This window comes from Mesitornis unicolor, unplaced genomic scaffold (genome assembly GCF_000695765.1).
Source record: "Mesitornis unicolor isolate BGI_N332 unplaced genomic scaffold, ASM69576v1 scaffold16629, whole genome shotgun sequence".
Taxonomy (NCBI): Eukaryota; Metazoa; Chordata; class Aves; order Mesitornithiformes; family Mesitornithidae; genus Mesitornis; species Mesitornis unicolor.
The window spans coordinates 8,798-25,635 of NW_010208122.1; the positions used below are offsets into that span (position 1 = coordinate 8,798).

The 16,838-nt window shown below is 41.8% G+C and overlaps 2 protein-coding genes across 2 annotated transcripts in view; one reads left to right on the forward strand and one right to left on the reverse strand.

The window, feature by feature from the left end:
• TMEM206 (transmembrane protein 206) overlaps positions 1–12,192 on the forward strand; it is a 17,248-nt gene extending 5,056 nt beyond the window's left edge. The window contains exons 4-7 of the mRNA XM_010192381.1: positions 708–850; positions 6,797–6,941; positions 9,940–10,044; positions 11,868–12,192. Of these exons, the coding sequence (XP_010190683.1) occupies positions 708–850; positions 6,797–6,941; positions 9,940–10,044; positions 11,868–12,029 (555 nt within the window). The 3' untranslated portion in view covers positions 12,030–12,192. The remainder of the gene's footprint in view (positions 1–707; positions 851–6,796; positions 6,942–9,939; positions 10,045–11,867) is intronic.
• A 3,199-nt stretch (positions 12,193–15,391) lies between these two features.
• Positions 15,392–16,838, reverse strand: part of PPP2R5A (protein phosphatase 2, regulatory subunit B', alpha) — a 43,730-nt gene continuing 42,283 nt past the window's right edge. The window contains exons 12-13 of the mRNA XM_010192382.1: positions 16,207–16,308; positions 15,392–15,610 (exon numbers count right to left, since the gene is read on the reverse strand). Coding sequence (XP_010190684.1) covers positions 15,478–15,610; positions 16,207–16,308 — 235 coding nt within the window. The 3' untranslated portion in view covers positions 15,392–15,477. The remainder of the gene's footprint in view (positions 15,611–16,206; positions 16,309–16,838) is intronic.

Below are 16,838 nucleotides of genomic sequence, written 5' to 3' on the forward strand. Positions count from 1 at the left end.
TTCAGCATTGGCATGGAGAGGCACTGAGGCAGAGACCTCTGAACCACATGGAACATTGTTCAAATTGGCCGAATCCTTTCACAAGCAGCAGCTTGCTGTTTGATATAATGCCTGCACTACTTTAAGTTGTATTCTGAATGGTAGCATTTTTGGTTGGGGTTGTGTTATTTTGGTTTGTTGGTTTGTTTGTTTGGTTTTTTTTTTAAATATTATTACTATTTATTTCTTTCTTTATTTTCCTTTCAGCAGCTTACTTGAGGTGCTAGAGGCTGTGAAACTGTTCCTCTTTCTCAAGGAGAAGCCTGATGTTCTCCACATTAGACTCCACATGAACTTGTTTCCTATCAAGAGCTGAAAGTTTCTAGACTTTAATGCTCAAAACAAAAGTTTTAATTGTCCTTCTGCAGAATGCAGGTTGCAGGACCTTGTCTGGTAAATCCATGTGAACCCAAAGGACTGTGATAGAACTAAAGGATGTTTCTTACAAATACACTAAATATTGATGCAAAGACTTCTTTTTTTAAACTAAAGGGAGGGATTAAATTGACATTCTCATTAGATATTTTAATAGATATATACTTAGTGGCAGCCGGAAAAAATCTCGATGTGTATTAGGTTTCTATAGAGTATTAGTGACAGATGGCAAATTCACAAACAGGAAATGAGGATTCCTTTGCTACTCTTACCATCTCTCTGTTTGCTTACAGAAGTATGCTTTGGTTGTTCAAGGTCCTCGTGATGTGAAGAAAAAGGAACTGGTGTTTTTGCAGTTTCATTTAAATGGAACAGACCAAGATTTTAGTGCCATTGACTACCTGCTGTTTTCTTCTTTCCAGGAGTTCATCAACAGGTGTGTAAAGGGATGAGCCTGCAACTGCATTGAACTTGCTACAACAATACTAGTGAAAGCAGGGCACTTTTTAACTGAAATTCAGATAGGCTTTTATGTTACCTTTTTTTTTAACAATTGGATTATGTTGATGCTCTTCATGTCAGATTACTAACCTTCCGTTTTAAAAAATGAATTGAGGAGTTTTCAGTGACAAAAGCTGCCCTTCAGCTATGCTTAAGCTGTTCGTTGCTGCACTTTCTAAAAGTTTGAAGTTTGTGCTGGCTTACCACTGTCATCTGCTGTGGGTTATCAGGAAGTGTGCTGTCCTGGGCAGTGTGCTCAGGAAGTGCACTGAGAACACTAATGTTTCTGTGCCCATTTTTTGGTTTTTGTTTTTGTTTTGCGGTTTGTTGTTTTTTGTTGGTTTTTTTTTAATACTAGCTTTATGCAAGAGTCTACAAAATTATGTCATCTCATAGATGGGGGTTTTCAAAATTGCTTTGTATTGGTTTGATGTTGGTGCCATTGGAGTGGCTGATCAACCTTCTTCTAATTTTAACAGGAGTGGAATGAATCCTGTCTTGATCTTTCTTGAAAGCTCCACCCTTCTTCACACCTTGTGAGAATAATTTCCATGCTTAACTGTTTAATAATTGCTTCAATTTAAATTTAAGTTCTGTTCTTCTCTCTGTGATCCAGATCAAAAGCTTGACAAGAGATATTAGTCACACAGAGACCTAATAGCCTTAATTTGGTAATAGTCAGATGCTGAGTGAAAAAGGGACAAGGGATAAAGGCCATATGCAGAACAAAATTAGGTGAGGGAGGGGAAGAGAAACAACAGATTTTATTGTTGTTTTATTGTTTTCAAGCACTCTTGAAGGCTCCACTCTTGGAGTGGTACTTTTCAGATGGAGTGAAGACTGAAAGTGTTCAGTCACAGTATCTCAAGGTGGCCAAAGACCAATTATCTGAATTTGCTTTTTACCAAGCATATCTACTTCAGTGAAGGAGAGATCTTAAGTCATTAAGTACTTTCTGTAACTGTACTAAAACACCTCATAAAATGCTAATGTTTTGGGTATTTTAGGTGTTGAATATTTTAGGGTGAGAAAATATCAGTTAAGCGTAGTGATGTAGAACTACTTGTGCTGTGTTGTTTTTTCTCAGTTTTTGTGGCTTGTGTGCAGTTAACAGTATTTATGGTGGGACTGATTCCAGCAAGGTGCACAGCTGTTTCGTACTTCAAGGCACAAGGACTGAGACAAGTCCTGTGAAATGGAGAGGAGGCATGGTTGAGTTGCATCTGGTTCTTGTCTCTTTGAAGCATGAGCCAACTTAGCAAGACACTGCTTGGGCTATGCATGCTGAAGTCTTGGAAGCCACATTTCTCTGCTCATTTTATCAATTTGCAGATAAGCCATTTTAAAGAGCTATTTCTTCCCAAGTTAGAATGTGTATGTCCTGCTTAAGCTGCTTGTATTTCTGCAAGCAAGCTGCAAGTCTGCATGCTGCTGTCCCAAACACTTGTGTCACACACTGTGTGAAGGTGGGTTAGATGGGCAAAGCCACAATAAGCAGTATTGCAAAGGTCCTAGCTTGAAGGCTGTGTTTGTGCCTGTAAGCTGTCCTGAAGAAACCTGGTTGGCAACCTCCTGCCTCCAGGTTTGCCAGGTCAAACCAGTTGGATGGCAGAATCGACTCCCAAAGAGATGGGGAAGTATCACTTTGTTCCTAGAGAAACTGCCTTGTCTCAGTGTTGGAAGGCACGAGAACAGAAGCTGGGAGAGTGAAGGCTGAGCCTGGGTTATGTTTGGAAGTGAAAATGTAGGAAATGACGGTGTCTGTTTGGGGATGCATCTGTTGTGCCCATTTGGTAATAGGAATGCGAGTTAAAACTGGTTTTGAACTAACTTGGATAATGGTAAAATGGGCAAAGGTATGTAGGTCTTAAAACTTAGTAGTAAATGATCTGCATGTCTAGGTGAAATACAGTAAGAGAACCAGTTGTGTTCTTTTATAGCATTCTCCAAAGCTTGGTAAAAATGGTATAGCTTGTCTTGCTCAATATTGTGTATTGCTGTCCTGGCGTCCTGGAGCATGAATTGGAGGCTCAGGGCATAATGCATGTGAAATTGCATTCCTATGTGGAAAGTACTCACTTTGTCCAAATGCCAGCAGAAGACAAAATAGAAATTATTTCTGGTTCCTCAGTGGATGCTAAATTTAGTTGGTGGGAAGTCTGGACAAAGATATCTGTAGAAACTGTTGTGTACTGACAAGGCAAATTTTGTCTTTCCATACGGCCTCTAAAAACTTCAGTTACTGGCTGTGGTTAACTGCTTCTCCTGACAAAGTGTCTCACTGGTTATGAGAGCCTATTATTAGCACTGTGTTCAGCAATTCCCATAAAGTGTGATCAAAGATGCTGAGATACATGCTAGAACTCATGAGATATATTTACCTTTACAGTTTTTTGCCGTGGTTGCAAACAGCTTAGGTTGGGCTGGGCAGGCAGACTGCTGTAAAATATATGTGTAGGGTATTCCATCATATTAAATCACAATCCAGAACCCCTTGAAACTGGTGAGAGGAGTCCTGCTGTATCTACACTATAGTTTCTGTGCAGCTCATCTTTGCTTTAAATAGCAATAATCGTATCAGTGAAGGCTGCTGCTAGCATCAACCATAAGCAATTATAAAAATGGAATCTGGAGACATGTCTTTTAAGGGTTTTTTGAGGCATGGCAAGTGGTTGGGACTCACTTAAGTAAGGTCCAGTTGTTTCTGTCAAAGGTTTTATTCTCTGCAGCTCTTCAGATAAAATTGGATCGACAGACTACGTGAAACTGGCACTGCTTGGTTTGTTCTGGCCTTCACAGGACACTGCTGAACTGTGTGCTATTGTTGGCCTGTGAGTTGGAGGGATACTGCCATTGGCTTTCTTCTTCTTTTTAAACAGTGGCAGCTGCTGTCTGGGCCATATTAATTGGAGGGTAGGAAATAATGAAACCCTTGCAAACTATTAAGAAAGCGTAGCTAAAAATACAAGTTCCTTTCTTGAACTGTTGTTAGTATAATACATGAGTTTAAGAAGAAAATCCTCTGAACATACTACCGACAAAACTATTGTTAGTGTAGCATGTAAAATAACTTACGATCATGTGAGATGATGAATAGCATCTGAACAGATCAGAGATTATTCAAGGGTCTAAACAGAGCTCCATGTTCATGTCTTTGATCTGGATTGCTGCGTGCAGAGAAATAAATTATAACGTAGAAGGGCTGAGAGTTTTGCTACTAAACCGTCTGACCCTTTATGAGATCCTGTGGCTGTGTGAGAGTTTTCCAGTCTAGGGAAGAGCAAAAGCCATAAACACAAATGGAGTTTGACCCAGTTTTGGCTCTTGCTGTTGCGTTGGAATTTGCTGGTGGGACGTCCTAAGCTGCCTCTGGCTCTTGTGGGTCGGTCCATAAGGATCAGTGTTAGAAGGATCCACTGCAGTTTTAGAACCGAGTCGAGAACTGGGGTAGCGTTGAGGTACCATTAATATCTTGGGAGAGCCTGGTGCAGAGTATTCCAGGAATCTTACCATACGTCTGAAGGACAGTGTAATGGGTGGAAGAACTTACTGAACAAAAAGCCAAACCAAAACAGAAAAAGTGCAGCCTTTGCAGATCGTCTGTCTTTGTGAAGAGAGAATTATAAGAAACTGCCTGGAGAATTGTTCTTCGGTTTAAAATCCCTTGCCTGTCTTGTGTTCACTTAGCTGTGTGAAGTTTTTAAGCTGCATTATTTGTGCTCTGCTGTCATTTGAGCAAAGCTTGTGCCTCTCTGCTCTGCTCCCTCTGCCCTCCTTATTTTTCCTGACTCTGTGGCAGTGGTCTGAATTATGGGCGCATGCAAGGAGATGCCTTCTCAGATCACTTCTCCGCAGTTTCTCCTAAGATGTTATTAATCTTTCTTTTCCAAGCCTACAATTACTGTCAAAGGCAAAGTACACTGCTGCCGTCTGCTTACCGTGTAAGTTGTGGCTGTAACATTCAGCTCTGTGTCATAGCTTCCTGCCTCAGTTTTCCATGTTGGTTTGGAAAGCTTTTCGGGGATGCTGTATTTAGTCAGGCATTAGGCATATGACTGGCTGGCAGAGTGCTAATTATGTATGTTCCTTTGAGTGGCAAAGCACCATGCTCTTCTATACTGTTCCATCAGCTGCTGCTGTGGCCACATACCGAAGGGTGGAGAAATCATGGGCATATTAAATCTCCCTATGTCACTGGTTTGTATGGTGAGAGGCAGTCAGGCAGTGGGCTTTGTACTGATGCTTTGCTGATGTCTTGCTTGTGAGGATTGAGAGGTGCACTGCCTTCCTGTTGGGATCACTAAACGAGCAGCTAATGTTACAAATCTGTAAAGATATTCTTAACCTGCTAAAACACTCCTGGAGTATCATCTGTCTTGGTAGGCAGCAAAGTGTGTTAGCTTTGCTTTCCAGAAATGCTGCTCCTTTCTGTTTGTATGCACAATGGAGTTCTGTGTTTGAGCTCACCACCTGAAGCCCTGACTTGAGAGCAATGCCTTTGCTAGGTTTTGCTTTCCTACCAACATGTGCATGTTAATCTATTAAGCCTGAGCAGAAAGTATAGTACAGAGTGGCCATCAGTATGATATTCTTTGTATCAGTCTATGCTCTTGTTGCCTTGTAGACAAGACATTTTAGTTTGCAGGAAGAAAAGGAGCCCTAGTTCTGAAAACTAAGGAAAAAGACAGGAAAAATACAAATGCACCCAGTGCTGATATAGGACAAGTCCTCCCGATTGGTCTGTTCTTGGGGAAAAGAGTTTGCTCTGCTTTTCTTCCTCACTACTTCTCATCTCTCTTTGAAAGACCAAAATACCCTAATTTTCCAACAGACCTAGCCATGCACAACCTCTGCCATATGAGCAAACTATATTCTTGCCCTTTATCTAGGCAGATGGATTTAATCTGAGTCAAAACCCTTTTCCTTTCGCTTGTCTCAAGGAACAGCATATCCCAACATATCTCTGCAACCTGAAATCTATCTTCAGTAAAAATCAGCAGTCTGTGCTTTAATGGTTCATGACTCATCACAGTGGTTTACCTTTACATCTCAAATGAAACGCTGTCGAAAAAGTAGCTGCAGGGCCAGGTTTATTTCACAGAGATACACAAAAGCGTCTAAAATCACAGTACTGAGGATCTAGCATGGTTAATACACTGTGTCTTGTGCAGTTGGTAGAGACAGGATGGACACCAGATATGCCTTAGAGCTGCCTCTTTACTGCTTGCAGTGTGAGGAGTATTGGAAGCCTTAAAATGGCTTATGGTCACAGAATTAAAAAAAAAAAGGCAAAGCAATGCAGCTGTTCTGGGGTTACAAGTACCTGTGATTGCATGTTGAGAAAACAGCCATGTTATTGCGGATGGGACCTTTGCACCAAAGGTATAGTGTCCCCAAAATGGTAGGAATACGCTAAATGTAAATTTCAAAGCATTTTAAGTATGTCTGCATCGCAACCAGCTTATTTGCATCTCAGAAATGGGGTGAAGCAGCCTGCCCTGCCTTTAGGCTGTTCCGCTTCTGAGCGTTGTGGCACACCATTTCCTGGGGCCCTGGCTCTCTTCTTTTCTGTCCCAGAGGTGACAGAAGAGCAGAACAAAGCTCCCCGGTAAGGCAGAACAGTCCCTAGGGGCAGAGAGGACTCCAGGGTAGAAGGGCACCAGGTAAGTCTGCTGTGGTTAAGGACACATAAGTGCAAGTGCTGCCATTAATCAAAATGTCACTACTAACAGTTGCTTAGATACGCTGAATTTTAGCAGTTGAAACACGAAAGGGGTTGTGAATGTGTTTTGAAGTGTCTATAGGTCTGACGTTCTCCTGCCTACGGTGGTCAGATACTGCTCTGAGTTTGGTCGGTAAAGTAATGGTCTTTTTCCTTTAGTCCAGAAAAAGCAGAATTCATGAAGGACTGTGAAAGTTCATACTCCAGCTGGAAGTTTTCCGGAGGCTTTCGAACTTGGGTCAAGATGTCCTTGGTGAAAACAAAAGAAGAAGATGGTAGTGAGACTGTTGAATTCAAGCAAGAGGTAAAACGACGACAACAAAAACCCCCAAAAAACGAAACCCCAAACCCAAAAGAAACCACTAGGAAAGAGTTTTTTGGGACCTCTTAGTTTATTGAAAACTAGTTGCTGCCCTGATTTTAATGATAACTGGCCAACAGAACAAGTTCTTTGGGGCAAATAGCATTATGAGTTGGAAAACGGGTGGGTTGGCTGGTTAAGTAAGTGAAACATCAGGAGCTTGTTTTTCATTTCATTGCATCCAAGTGCCACTTGCCATTGAGCAGTTTTGGCTGTACAGTTACTTGCATTGTTTCTTAACATGGAGAGGTTCTGTAGAAGTGCAGATGTTGGTATGTGCGCGGCTGTTGGTGTGGCCTAGTGACACATCTCAGGAAAACACCTCTTAATAGGGAGGCCAGAAAATCTAAGCCTTGAATGTGTTGTAAGTGACACCTGTAGTCTGAGGGAAGGGCCCAAAAAGCCTGACATAGAAATATTAACACAGCTAATTTAGCTCAAGGTGAGGAAAAATTGCCAAAGGAATTGTCTAAATATTGGAAAGAGGTGTTGTTTAGGTTGCCACGAGGGCTGACGCTAGGATGAAGAGGTAAGCATAAGCCTTGTATCCTTTGTAGCATTCTCATGTCTGCTTTTTGTTTGGGTTTGGGATTTTTAGCTGTTGAGTATCCTTAGAAAGATGGAGTAACTTAACTTCTTGCATCATTTAAAACTAGAAAATATGTAGATGGAAGATGCAAACTTAGCTAGAGATGAAATGAGCTTGACTTCCATTCCCGTTCTGTTCACACTGATGGACAGGAAAATAATTGTGTTTTGAGTTTGCTATCTTGCTCCCAGTGTTGGTTGGAGAGGAGGCATCTCCTCAGTAGTGAGAAATGAGAATTTTAAGAGCAGTCCTTTCCAGAGAGTGTATGTTTCAGAGACTACACTTGGTCTTAGTCCATGGTACATGTGGAAAGAGTACTTTGTGGAGATCAAACTGAAGCAGAATCTTCAGTTTCACACTTAAGACCTACATGGCAAAGCCTTAAGAGAAGAGCAGAGCTGTGTCTGTGAGGTGAGTCTCCTCTTGCTCCACTGGCGGAGGACAGGAGGCAAAGCCAAAAGAGGTGCAAGTCTCAAACTACTACCTTAGCTTGAAGAGCAGAGGATGCATCAGTCAGCAGCTGCCACGTAAGCGCTAACAGCAGTTGTCAGTCTGTCATCACCTAGAGCTCTGTATCCCTTTCTGTTTGGCACTTGGCTAGTGGAGGATTTTTGAAAGTCTTCCTTTGTGTGCCCAAGTCTCATGAGTTTCAAAGAGGAAACAAAAGGCTGACTCAGACTCGGAAAAAGTTGAGCTTTTTGTGACTATAAACATCAACTTAGTCCAGCAGGTATGGACTCCAATCATTTGGGTAGGTGAACTCTGTGTAGGTTTTTTGTTTGTTTTGTTTTGTGGGTGGGTGGTTGTTCTTTTGGTTTTTTTTATAAAACCTAGGAAATAGGAATTGGTACAAATGTGACTTTTTGTTTTGTCTCCCTGTTACCAATATAGTAGAAGTTGAAACAGGTCAGACATAAATTGCACTCGCTTTGTTTGACAGTACGTCTGCTCAAATTGCATAAGGAAGCGCATTGGCCTCTCAATTTTAAAACCGGGAGATGCCATACCAGAAAGTGGATACAAGTATTGGGTCAAATGGCACAGTCAGTCTGCCAACCAGCCCAGTAGTCATTACTTTGTCTTTTCTTTTCCATTGCCTTCATTTAGCTTTGTGTGCTGTTTGTTTCCTGGTGTGGTTTTCTTGAATGAGTGTAGCTGGGGTGATGGTGTGCTGCAATAACTAAACGAGCTGTAGAAGTATAGGGTCAGTAAGTCTGCAGCAAAGGTGATTGACCAGAAAACATGAGGTGGTGAAGCTCCCATATGCTCTGAATGGACACATACAGCGTCTGAGCTCCTGCTTCTGCATGTTCACAGCCTAAAATATCATCAGGGCAGGGCATGTGGAGAAGACCTACAGAAATCTTTAAGTATTTGTAAAGGAACTAAGCCACAGAGGACAGAAGGGTTTTGTAGCTGGTCAGCTCTCAGACGATGTCTGCTGAATCACTGTTTTCATGTCTATAGTTGTACATCTTCCTTTGAGGCTGGGAGAAGGGAGCAGTCTGTCCATGGTCTGTTCAGCTGTAACGCCGGTGTGCTCACCTGTTAGGAAGCTGTCTGGCTCTTGAGCAGTCTATATTGTCTCCTAGTGGAGAGGTTGGGGGGGGGGGTCAGTGCAACCCCGAGTAGCTCCCCTCTGCACTGGAGGGTGTGGTGTGACACAAGGTGAATGTTCTTCTGAGGCCTGATGTTTTAATACTTTCCCAAATGTGGATCTTAAGACTGTGGTTTCATGTGGCTGTAATGCTGATCTGGTATCCTGAACTGTACCCTGGTGAAATCACGCTAGCTTTAAATGGTAACCTAGGTAATGGGCACTACTGGGAAGCAGTGTTTAAATTGTTAACATCTGGGCTTCTTTCCCTTCCATTTTCATTCCGCACTTCCTAGAACAAACTAGTTTATTCTATACCCGATTTAAAACAAAAAAAGTCCTCCTGCCACCATTGTGAAGTTCTCTGGTAAATAAAAGTAATGTAGCATTCATTTGTGAGAACTTTGCAAATGCAGTATTACTCCAAGTAAATTAATTTTGTAAATGAAATTTCACCCCTTGAAAGGGGAAAAACTGTGTAATAAAATAAAGGGCCTGTCTACCAGCATAAAAAAAGAGTATTGCAGTGGTTTCCGAAGTGAGAAATAAGAAAAGAACTTATGATAGATGGAGGAAACGTCCCTTTCCATACTTTGGGAGCCTGTTGTTCCAGCTAGAGGAAGCCTGAATTGGAAGTCCCTAAGCAGTCTGCTCTTTTCACCTTCTTACAAGCCTTTTCTGTTGCACAAAAGACACGTTACACCACTGAAAAAAAAATAATCTGTGTGTTTCGGGTTTTTTTCCCCTCTGTCCAGACTAGCGTGGTTAACTACATTGACCAGAGAACTAAGTCAAGAAATGACCAGCTGTTTTTTGTGGTATTCGAATGGAAAGATCCTTTTATACAGACCGTTCAAGATGTGAGTAACGCCAGTCAAATTGTTGTCCAATGTACATGCCTATGGTTTGTGTGTGTGCATGTGCCTCTGTTAGCTCACTCCAAGCAGAAATTCAGAGGAAGAGTAAGGTTACTTCTGAAATTTCAGTTTAGACTCTTCCTTCTGTCCAGTAGTGTAAGTTCTGCAGAGGTCAGGACCACCAGATGCCTTTTCCTCGGCTTACTGACACGGAGCATTCTGTTTGCAGTGAGAGATACCTGTAGCTAAGAAGCAGCTTGCGGCCCCTGTCCTCTAGTGAAATGTAGCTGCAGATCAAGTCTGAACCTTTTTCTTACTGTGCTTGGATATACCAATTTAATGACTTTTTTATTAATTGACATGCAAGAAACCTAGTCTTAACTCAGAATAATAAAAATAGCCTAGTGTATATTGTTATCCACTATTAGAATAGAATTTGGTAGTGCGTCCAAATGCACAAAAAGCATTTTAAAATTTAGCTCAATATGCTGCAGCCAGAGGCATATGATGTGCCAGGCACGACCACTGTCAGTCACCAGAGCGCTTAAAAAGCGTGCAGGCATGCACTGGGGGTAGGTGTGCTTTAAGCATGTGAGCTAGATCTTGTTTTCCTTGAGGAAAAGAAAACCTCCTAAACCTTCCTCTCCTCCTTTTGAGGGAAGGAGATCAGATACTTTTGCCCTTCTCAGAAAAATGCAGAATGGCAAAATATGCAAAGACAACCTGTTTAAAATTGTGCATTTAAAATGGCCCTACCTGACAGCCAAAGTCCATCACCAGCAAAATCCGTGGAGTTCTTGTTTTCTTGCCCCAGACTAGAGCATGACTGCAGACTGTGCAGGTAGGAGTTGGTAGTTGGGCCTTGGCACTCCTGCTCTTGTGCCTGTGCTGGGGCCAGGCCCTCTCCTCAGCACAGGTGCCTCTCTGGCCTGGAGAGCCCAGTCCCATTCCTGGCACCTCTGCCAGGTGGGGTTCACACCTCTGCCACCTTTGGGTTGAAAGCTGCCCTTGGTCCAGTGGCTCGGAGGTGCTTGTTTCCTCTTGCTGCAGAGGTCACTGTTCATGAGCACTGGCAGCCAGTGCTGCTGCTTTCAGGAAGATTAACAAATACAGAAAACCTGCTGAGGACCTCCTGGCTCCAGTGGTGACCCAGTGACACTGTGCTCACACCCACCATCAGAGTTGCAGACCCCATGGCAAGTCCCAAAACCATGTGCTACGTTATTGCTGCCTAAGCCTAGCTCTGCTTGCTTCATCAGAGATCCTAGAAGTCATCCTTGTGCCTAAAGGTGTGAGGGGAATTGCAAACTCTACAGAAATGGAACTACTCTTGAACCAACTGGAGTTAAAAGTAGAAAGATAAAATAATTGCTATAGGTTTGCAGAAACAATTCCCTCTGGCAAAAGCTGTTTTAGAATTACAATGCTGCCTTGTTAAAGCTTCCCAGTAGTTACTTCTTTTAGCTTGGTCTTCTGGGAGATCTTCTTTAATGTGACTGCTTATTTCTGTAAATCTTTAAATAATAAATTTAATCTAGAAGTTTAAAATTAGCAATTTAACTGTTATCTCTGAAGTTTCAAACAATTCAATATCCTAAAATAGTTCGGAAGGAATTTAGCAGTGTGTTTTCCTCCTGATGGAAGGAATCAGAAAACCATGGTGTTGGGAGGCAGGTGTGTGGGGGAAGGCACCACAGGCCACCTTTGCAGCATAAAGGAATATGGTGCAAAACACTTCTGTTGTTTGAAAAGTGGAATTGTTTGCTATTGAAATAGGTATAACATATGCTGAATCAGATGAGGGAATAATATTTTTAATCTTTCAGATTGTCACAGCAAATCCCTGGAACATGATTGCTCTTCTTTGTGGAATCTTTTTGGCTCTGTTTAAAGCAGCAGACTTTGCAAAGCTAAGCGTTAAGTGGATGATCAAAATCCGAAAGAGACATCTGAAGAGGAGGAGTCAAGTAATGAACCACATAAGCTGAGACTAAGACTGCCTTTTAACTGTTCATAGCAGAAGGGATAGAAAATAACTGGAATACACTTGGATCAGCAATGCAGCAGTTAAAGATGCAAACCAGGTATGTTTTCTTCCAGAAAAAACACGGCTGGAACAACAGCCTAGTGAAAACTGGCCTTTGAACTTCAGAAAGGAGCTAACACTAGGACAGGTCTAACTCACTCACGCTTTTCTATTCCAAATTTAACAAGCTTACCTCAGTACATTGAGGGACCAGGGGAGAGGCGACAATTCACTGATGTTCAGAAAGTCAACACTCTAGTGGTTAAGTACTAAAAATGGATGGTGTTTGAATGCTTCTCAGAACAGGAGACCATTTAACTTCTGCGTGAGCTACGACCTACATCTGCTACCCTAATGCAGATGCTTCCTTGACTGTTTAGTGGAAGGTGAAGCACTCAACAAAACAGCCTGGCCTCCCCTCTCCTAAATATGTGTTAAAACAAAATACACTGGAACTCTATTACATGTCACTTTTGTTTTTAAAGTATAGTAACTTTAATATTAAAAAAATACTTCAAATAAGATACTGTGTATGTTCTTTGAAACTGCATGCTCTCAGATTCAACTGGAGCTTTACAGGAGGTAGACCAGGCAGGAGTATCACTGCAAGAAGACAGGGTGAAGATCAGAAATCTATTCCTGATCAGTCCAGCTCAGAGCAAACTCAGGCAACTCAATACCTGGGCATCTGAGCTGATGATAGATTTCAAAGTCTGTCTCATCCTTCTTTCTCCCAGTCTCTGCTTAGGAAGTGAAAAACAATCTTTCATCAGCCTGGTGTTTAAATGTGATTATTATTATATAGAAAACACGTGCCGAGTGTGCTGTCACAGTGTAGTCTTTCTTCCTTGTAAGTCCATCCCTTATTAGTCTAGATGCCAAGCTCAGGCTTGTGGAGTCTATAGGGCAGCAGTGCACCACTGTGTGTTTGCTCTGAAGGCTTTGTTGCAAGGGAAGGAGCACACCAAGTCATAGTTTGCTTTTTCCACCCTCCAAAACAGAGCATGAATAGAGTAGTAGGTATATCAAAAGTGCCACCTCATTTTTTGATTAATTTTTTCTGCCTTCCAAGGAAGCATTTTGGAACTAAACGTACTACTTTCAGCTGCTTTCCAGAGCACACACTGCCTTAAACAAGAGAGCAACAATTCACTACAGCAAGAAAAAAAACAAAGCAGCAGCAGTGGCTGCAGGCACAGAGGCAGCACAGAGGTTGAAGCAAACTGTCTGAGAGCTCCTTCATCCCAAGGTGCTGGGGAATGGAACAGAAACTTGGGATGAGGGGAGAAATAGAGGGGGAAAAGGAGGGAATAAACCCACCATGCTTAGACCATTATTTGTCTCAAGAACATGGCTGTTGGTTTTGCTATGTAACAGCCTATGCTGCTAAGAAGGGGTTCCGCTGCCTTCCCATGACTTCTAGCCCTTTGCTCCCCAGTGCACTGCTGAGGGCCTGTTCTACAGGTAAGACAGTGACAACTGAGCTTTCTTAACTCCTCGCTGGTAAAGAAACACCCAAGTGTTCCTTTAACAAATGATACTACAGCAGCTATTTCTTGGATTTTATGGAAACATTTAGAGAAAATTCGAATTAATGCATCCTACAGCCTTTTTCATTTTTTTGTTAATGAGGTCAGAGAAGGTAAGCTGAAGACAACTTAGCACCAGCCTCAGGTTAAGTAAGAGGCGTGGTTAAATGAAGGATGCACTCTTTTCTGCAGTAGTTAATGTACTTTTCTAAAAAAAAACAAATTCCCCTAGTAGTCAACTTCAGTCAATCTCAGCTGTCACAATTCCTTGTTTTCTAAGGCAATGTTACTAGAGCAGCCCATTCCTATTTATAGGAGTGATTCTAGTAGTGAGTATTGCACAGTTTGAAATGGTTTCTTACAGCTACTGTGGTACTCTTGCTGTCTGTATTTATAAATTTTGGAACAATTCATAACTACAAACAGCAGTAATTTGTTCTTTGTACTGCTGCAAGGTAAGTGTTAAATTCCCTGACATCTGTATAATTTATTTCCATTAGACTGTAGGATAGCTGGAAATATTTCTAATCTCAAATTAGGGGCTTTATTCTTCTGGAAAGAGGCATGAAGGTACTAAACTGAGGTAACGTGTGTCTGCATGCCAGTCACCTCCCTCCACTGCTTTTGCCACTTGGTAAAAAGCCACAGGTTATTCAGAGACACACGTGCAGTTCCAAGGTTGTTTATAAAAGCCATTCTAATTCTCCTGGGCTTTATAAACACAAAGATGTGATATACAGCACTAAATACAAACATAAAGACTTTATTGAATGCTGCTCAATTCCCCAAAGATCTTTCATTACAAAAGTTTTCCACACAACTGCAATTTAAGAGATTGGAATGGTACTCTGATAAAAGATGTGAAAAATACTTGATCAAGTAAACAGACAAGACTTCTGTTGTCAACTTTCTGCCTTTAAGAAACAGACTGCATTTTCTTTACATAAAACAAGGAGCCATTTACTGACAACCTTCCCTCCTCAGAAAAAAACAACCCAAACAAAAAAAACCAACAACCAAAAAACAACCCCCAAATCCCAATTTTGGTCTCATTCTTTAGTCCATGAGATGCGAAAACTAATGCAGAAACATTCACAATAATCTCTTGGAGCCCTGCCCTACTCTGCAGAGAGTCCTTGGGCTGATGAGGAGCATCATTGATGGGCTCTCGAGGCAGCTCCATCCTCAGCTGCAGCAGGAGGAAATCTCTAAGCAGCCCAGGACCAAGGGGCAGTGGGAACAGGGCAGAAGCACTCACCCAGTGAGGGGGCAGCCACATGGACCACCCCAGGCTGTTCCAGCTGACTTCCTCTCCCTGCTTTGCCTCATTCCAATGAGAGCATTTTAGAAATCAAATGCCTGATTGGATTTGGATTTAAAGGACACCACATCCAAGTTCCTTTCAATGCTGTAAGGGGCACATACTGAATAGCTCAAGTTACTGCTACTGTACCTTGTTTTTATTTGAGAAAATACAGCACAACTAGAAGCCTTTTCTATCATCTTAACCGAAGTATGCAGCGATGTGAAAAGCACAAAACAAGGAAAAAAATGTACATAGCAAACTATACCACCTATGTGCAACACAATCAAAAATTCAAGTCATAATTCTCACCACTCCCGTAATTATTTCACTCATTAAGGATGATAATTCAGTTCCATGAAACACTGGAAGTGACAGTATATCAATAATTAGACAAATTTACAATATGCTGTGGTAATGACATCACTGACCTGCTGTATTTAAATTCAAATCTTTACATTTGCCAGAGAAAAAAGTTGGCTGTTTCTATTATACTGATGAGGTTTCTTTTGCAAATCCTTATATATTTCAAAAGGGTACAAAAAAGCGTGTCTGCCGTGTAGAGGTGGTCATTTCTTTTATTTGGCACTTGGATTGTGTGCATTTAGCACGTTGTGAGTGCTGTTCTGCTTTTCTGCCATTGCCTTCTTAAGCTTTAACTCCTCGAGCTTTTTCCACAACTCTTCGCGTTCCAATTCTTTCTTTTTCTCTCTGTAGAAAAGAGTGAAGTATCAATTTCACACTTGCAGTTACTTAACAGCTGTGATTTACACCTAGTAATTCCTCGGCAAGTTTTTCCTCCAAAGCTATGTTGGAGGCAACTGCAGTTTCCTCTATGAAAAAGCAAGCCTATGAGCTGGTAATGGTTAGTGGTCAAGCTGTAACTTTGCTCCAGACTCAGCCAATTGCTGTAGGGTGGCTTTGCACAGAGGACTGCAGTTTTAAGGACGTTCTTTATCACGTGCGAGCAAATTAAGGGTCTCAGCATCTGTGGTGAGTGAAGCACAACTACTGAAAGGAGACTTTGCATGTGGTCTCAGCTGGCCAGAGATAACGTAGACACTGCTTCCCTTTCTCCAGCAGGGCTGCTTAGTAGGTAGTGGGATAAGAGGGAGGTTTTTGGCTGAGCTAGGAAGTGTTTTCAGCTTTCTTCAAACACCCCCTGAAGCAGCAGAGCCAGCACCGGGTGCCCCCTTGCAGCAGCGGTTCCACTACAGAGCCCCGCAGCCACAACAGTTTTGTTTCTTTTAAGCTGGTACAGTCTAGATAAGAATTCATCAACAGGCATTTGGAAGAAAAATCAGTACCTTTGCCTTTCTGCTTTATACGAGCTGGTGAGTTCATCGAAAAGCTTGCCGTTCATCTCCATCAGGGTTTTCAGGACGTTGTACACCAGTGCCACAATGGTTCTGGAACAGAAGGAACACAACCGTTACAATTAACACAAAATTCACCTCAGTGATCAAGTGTTCAGCTTCTTTTTTGGACTCCAAGCTTCTTATTTAAGATACTACTGTAAGTTCAGTGAGTTTCCGAAACAAAATCCTTTACTGTGGTTTCCTCTGCGAATTAATAAAATGCGTATTTAAGCTTTTTTTGAAGTGGGTGTTTAACCTTAAATTCGCAACTCTTGTAATTGCACAGGATATAGTTATTGGTACTGTGGTTGCACTATAAAGCCATTTAATTATGTCAGTATTTAATAAACTTAGTTTTAACAATAATTTTGTAATATTTGAGTAAGGAAATAAGAGAGTCTAGAAAAATAAACTTCTGGCTAATAGCGTCAGGACTGGGCAAAAGCAGAACCACATGGACATGGTTTAATACACCTCCTAAAAGCTCCACCAGAAGCATTTCTGGGCAGCAGGGACTTTTGCTGCACATCCCTGTTTGAGTCCTGAATTGAGAATGTCAGATCACGGTTTTCAGTACCTCA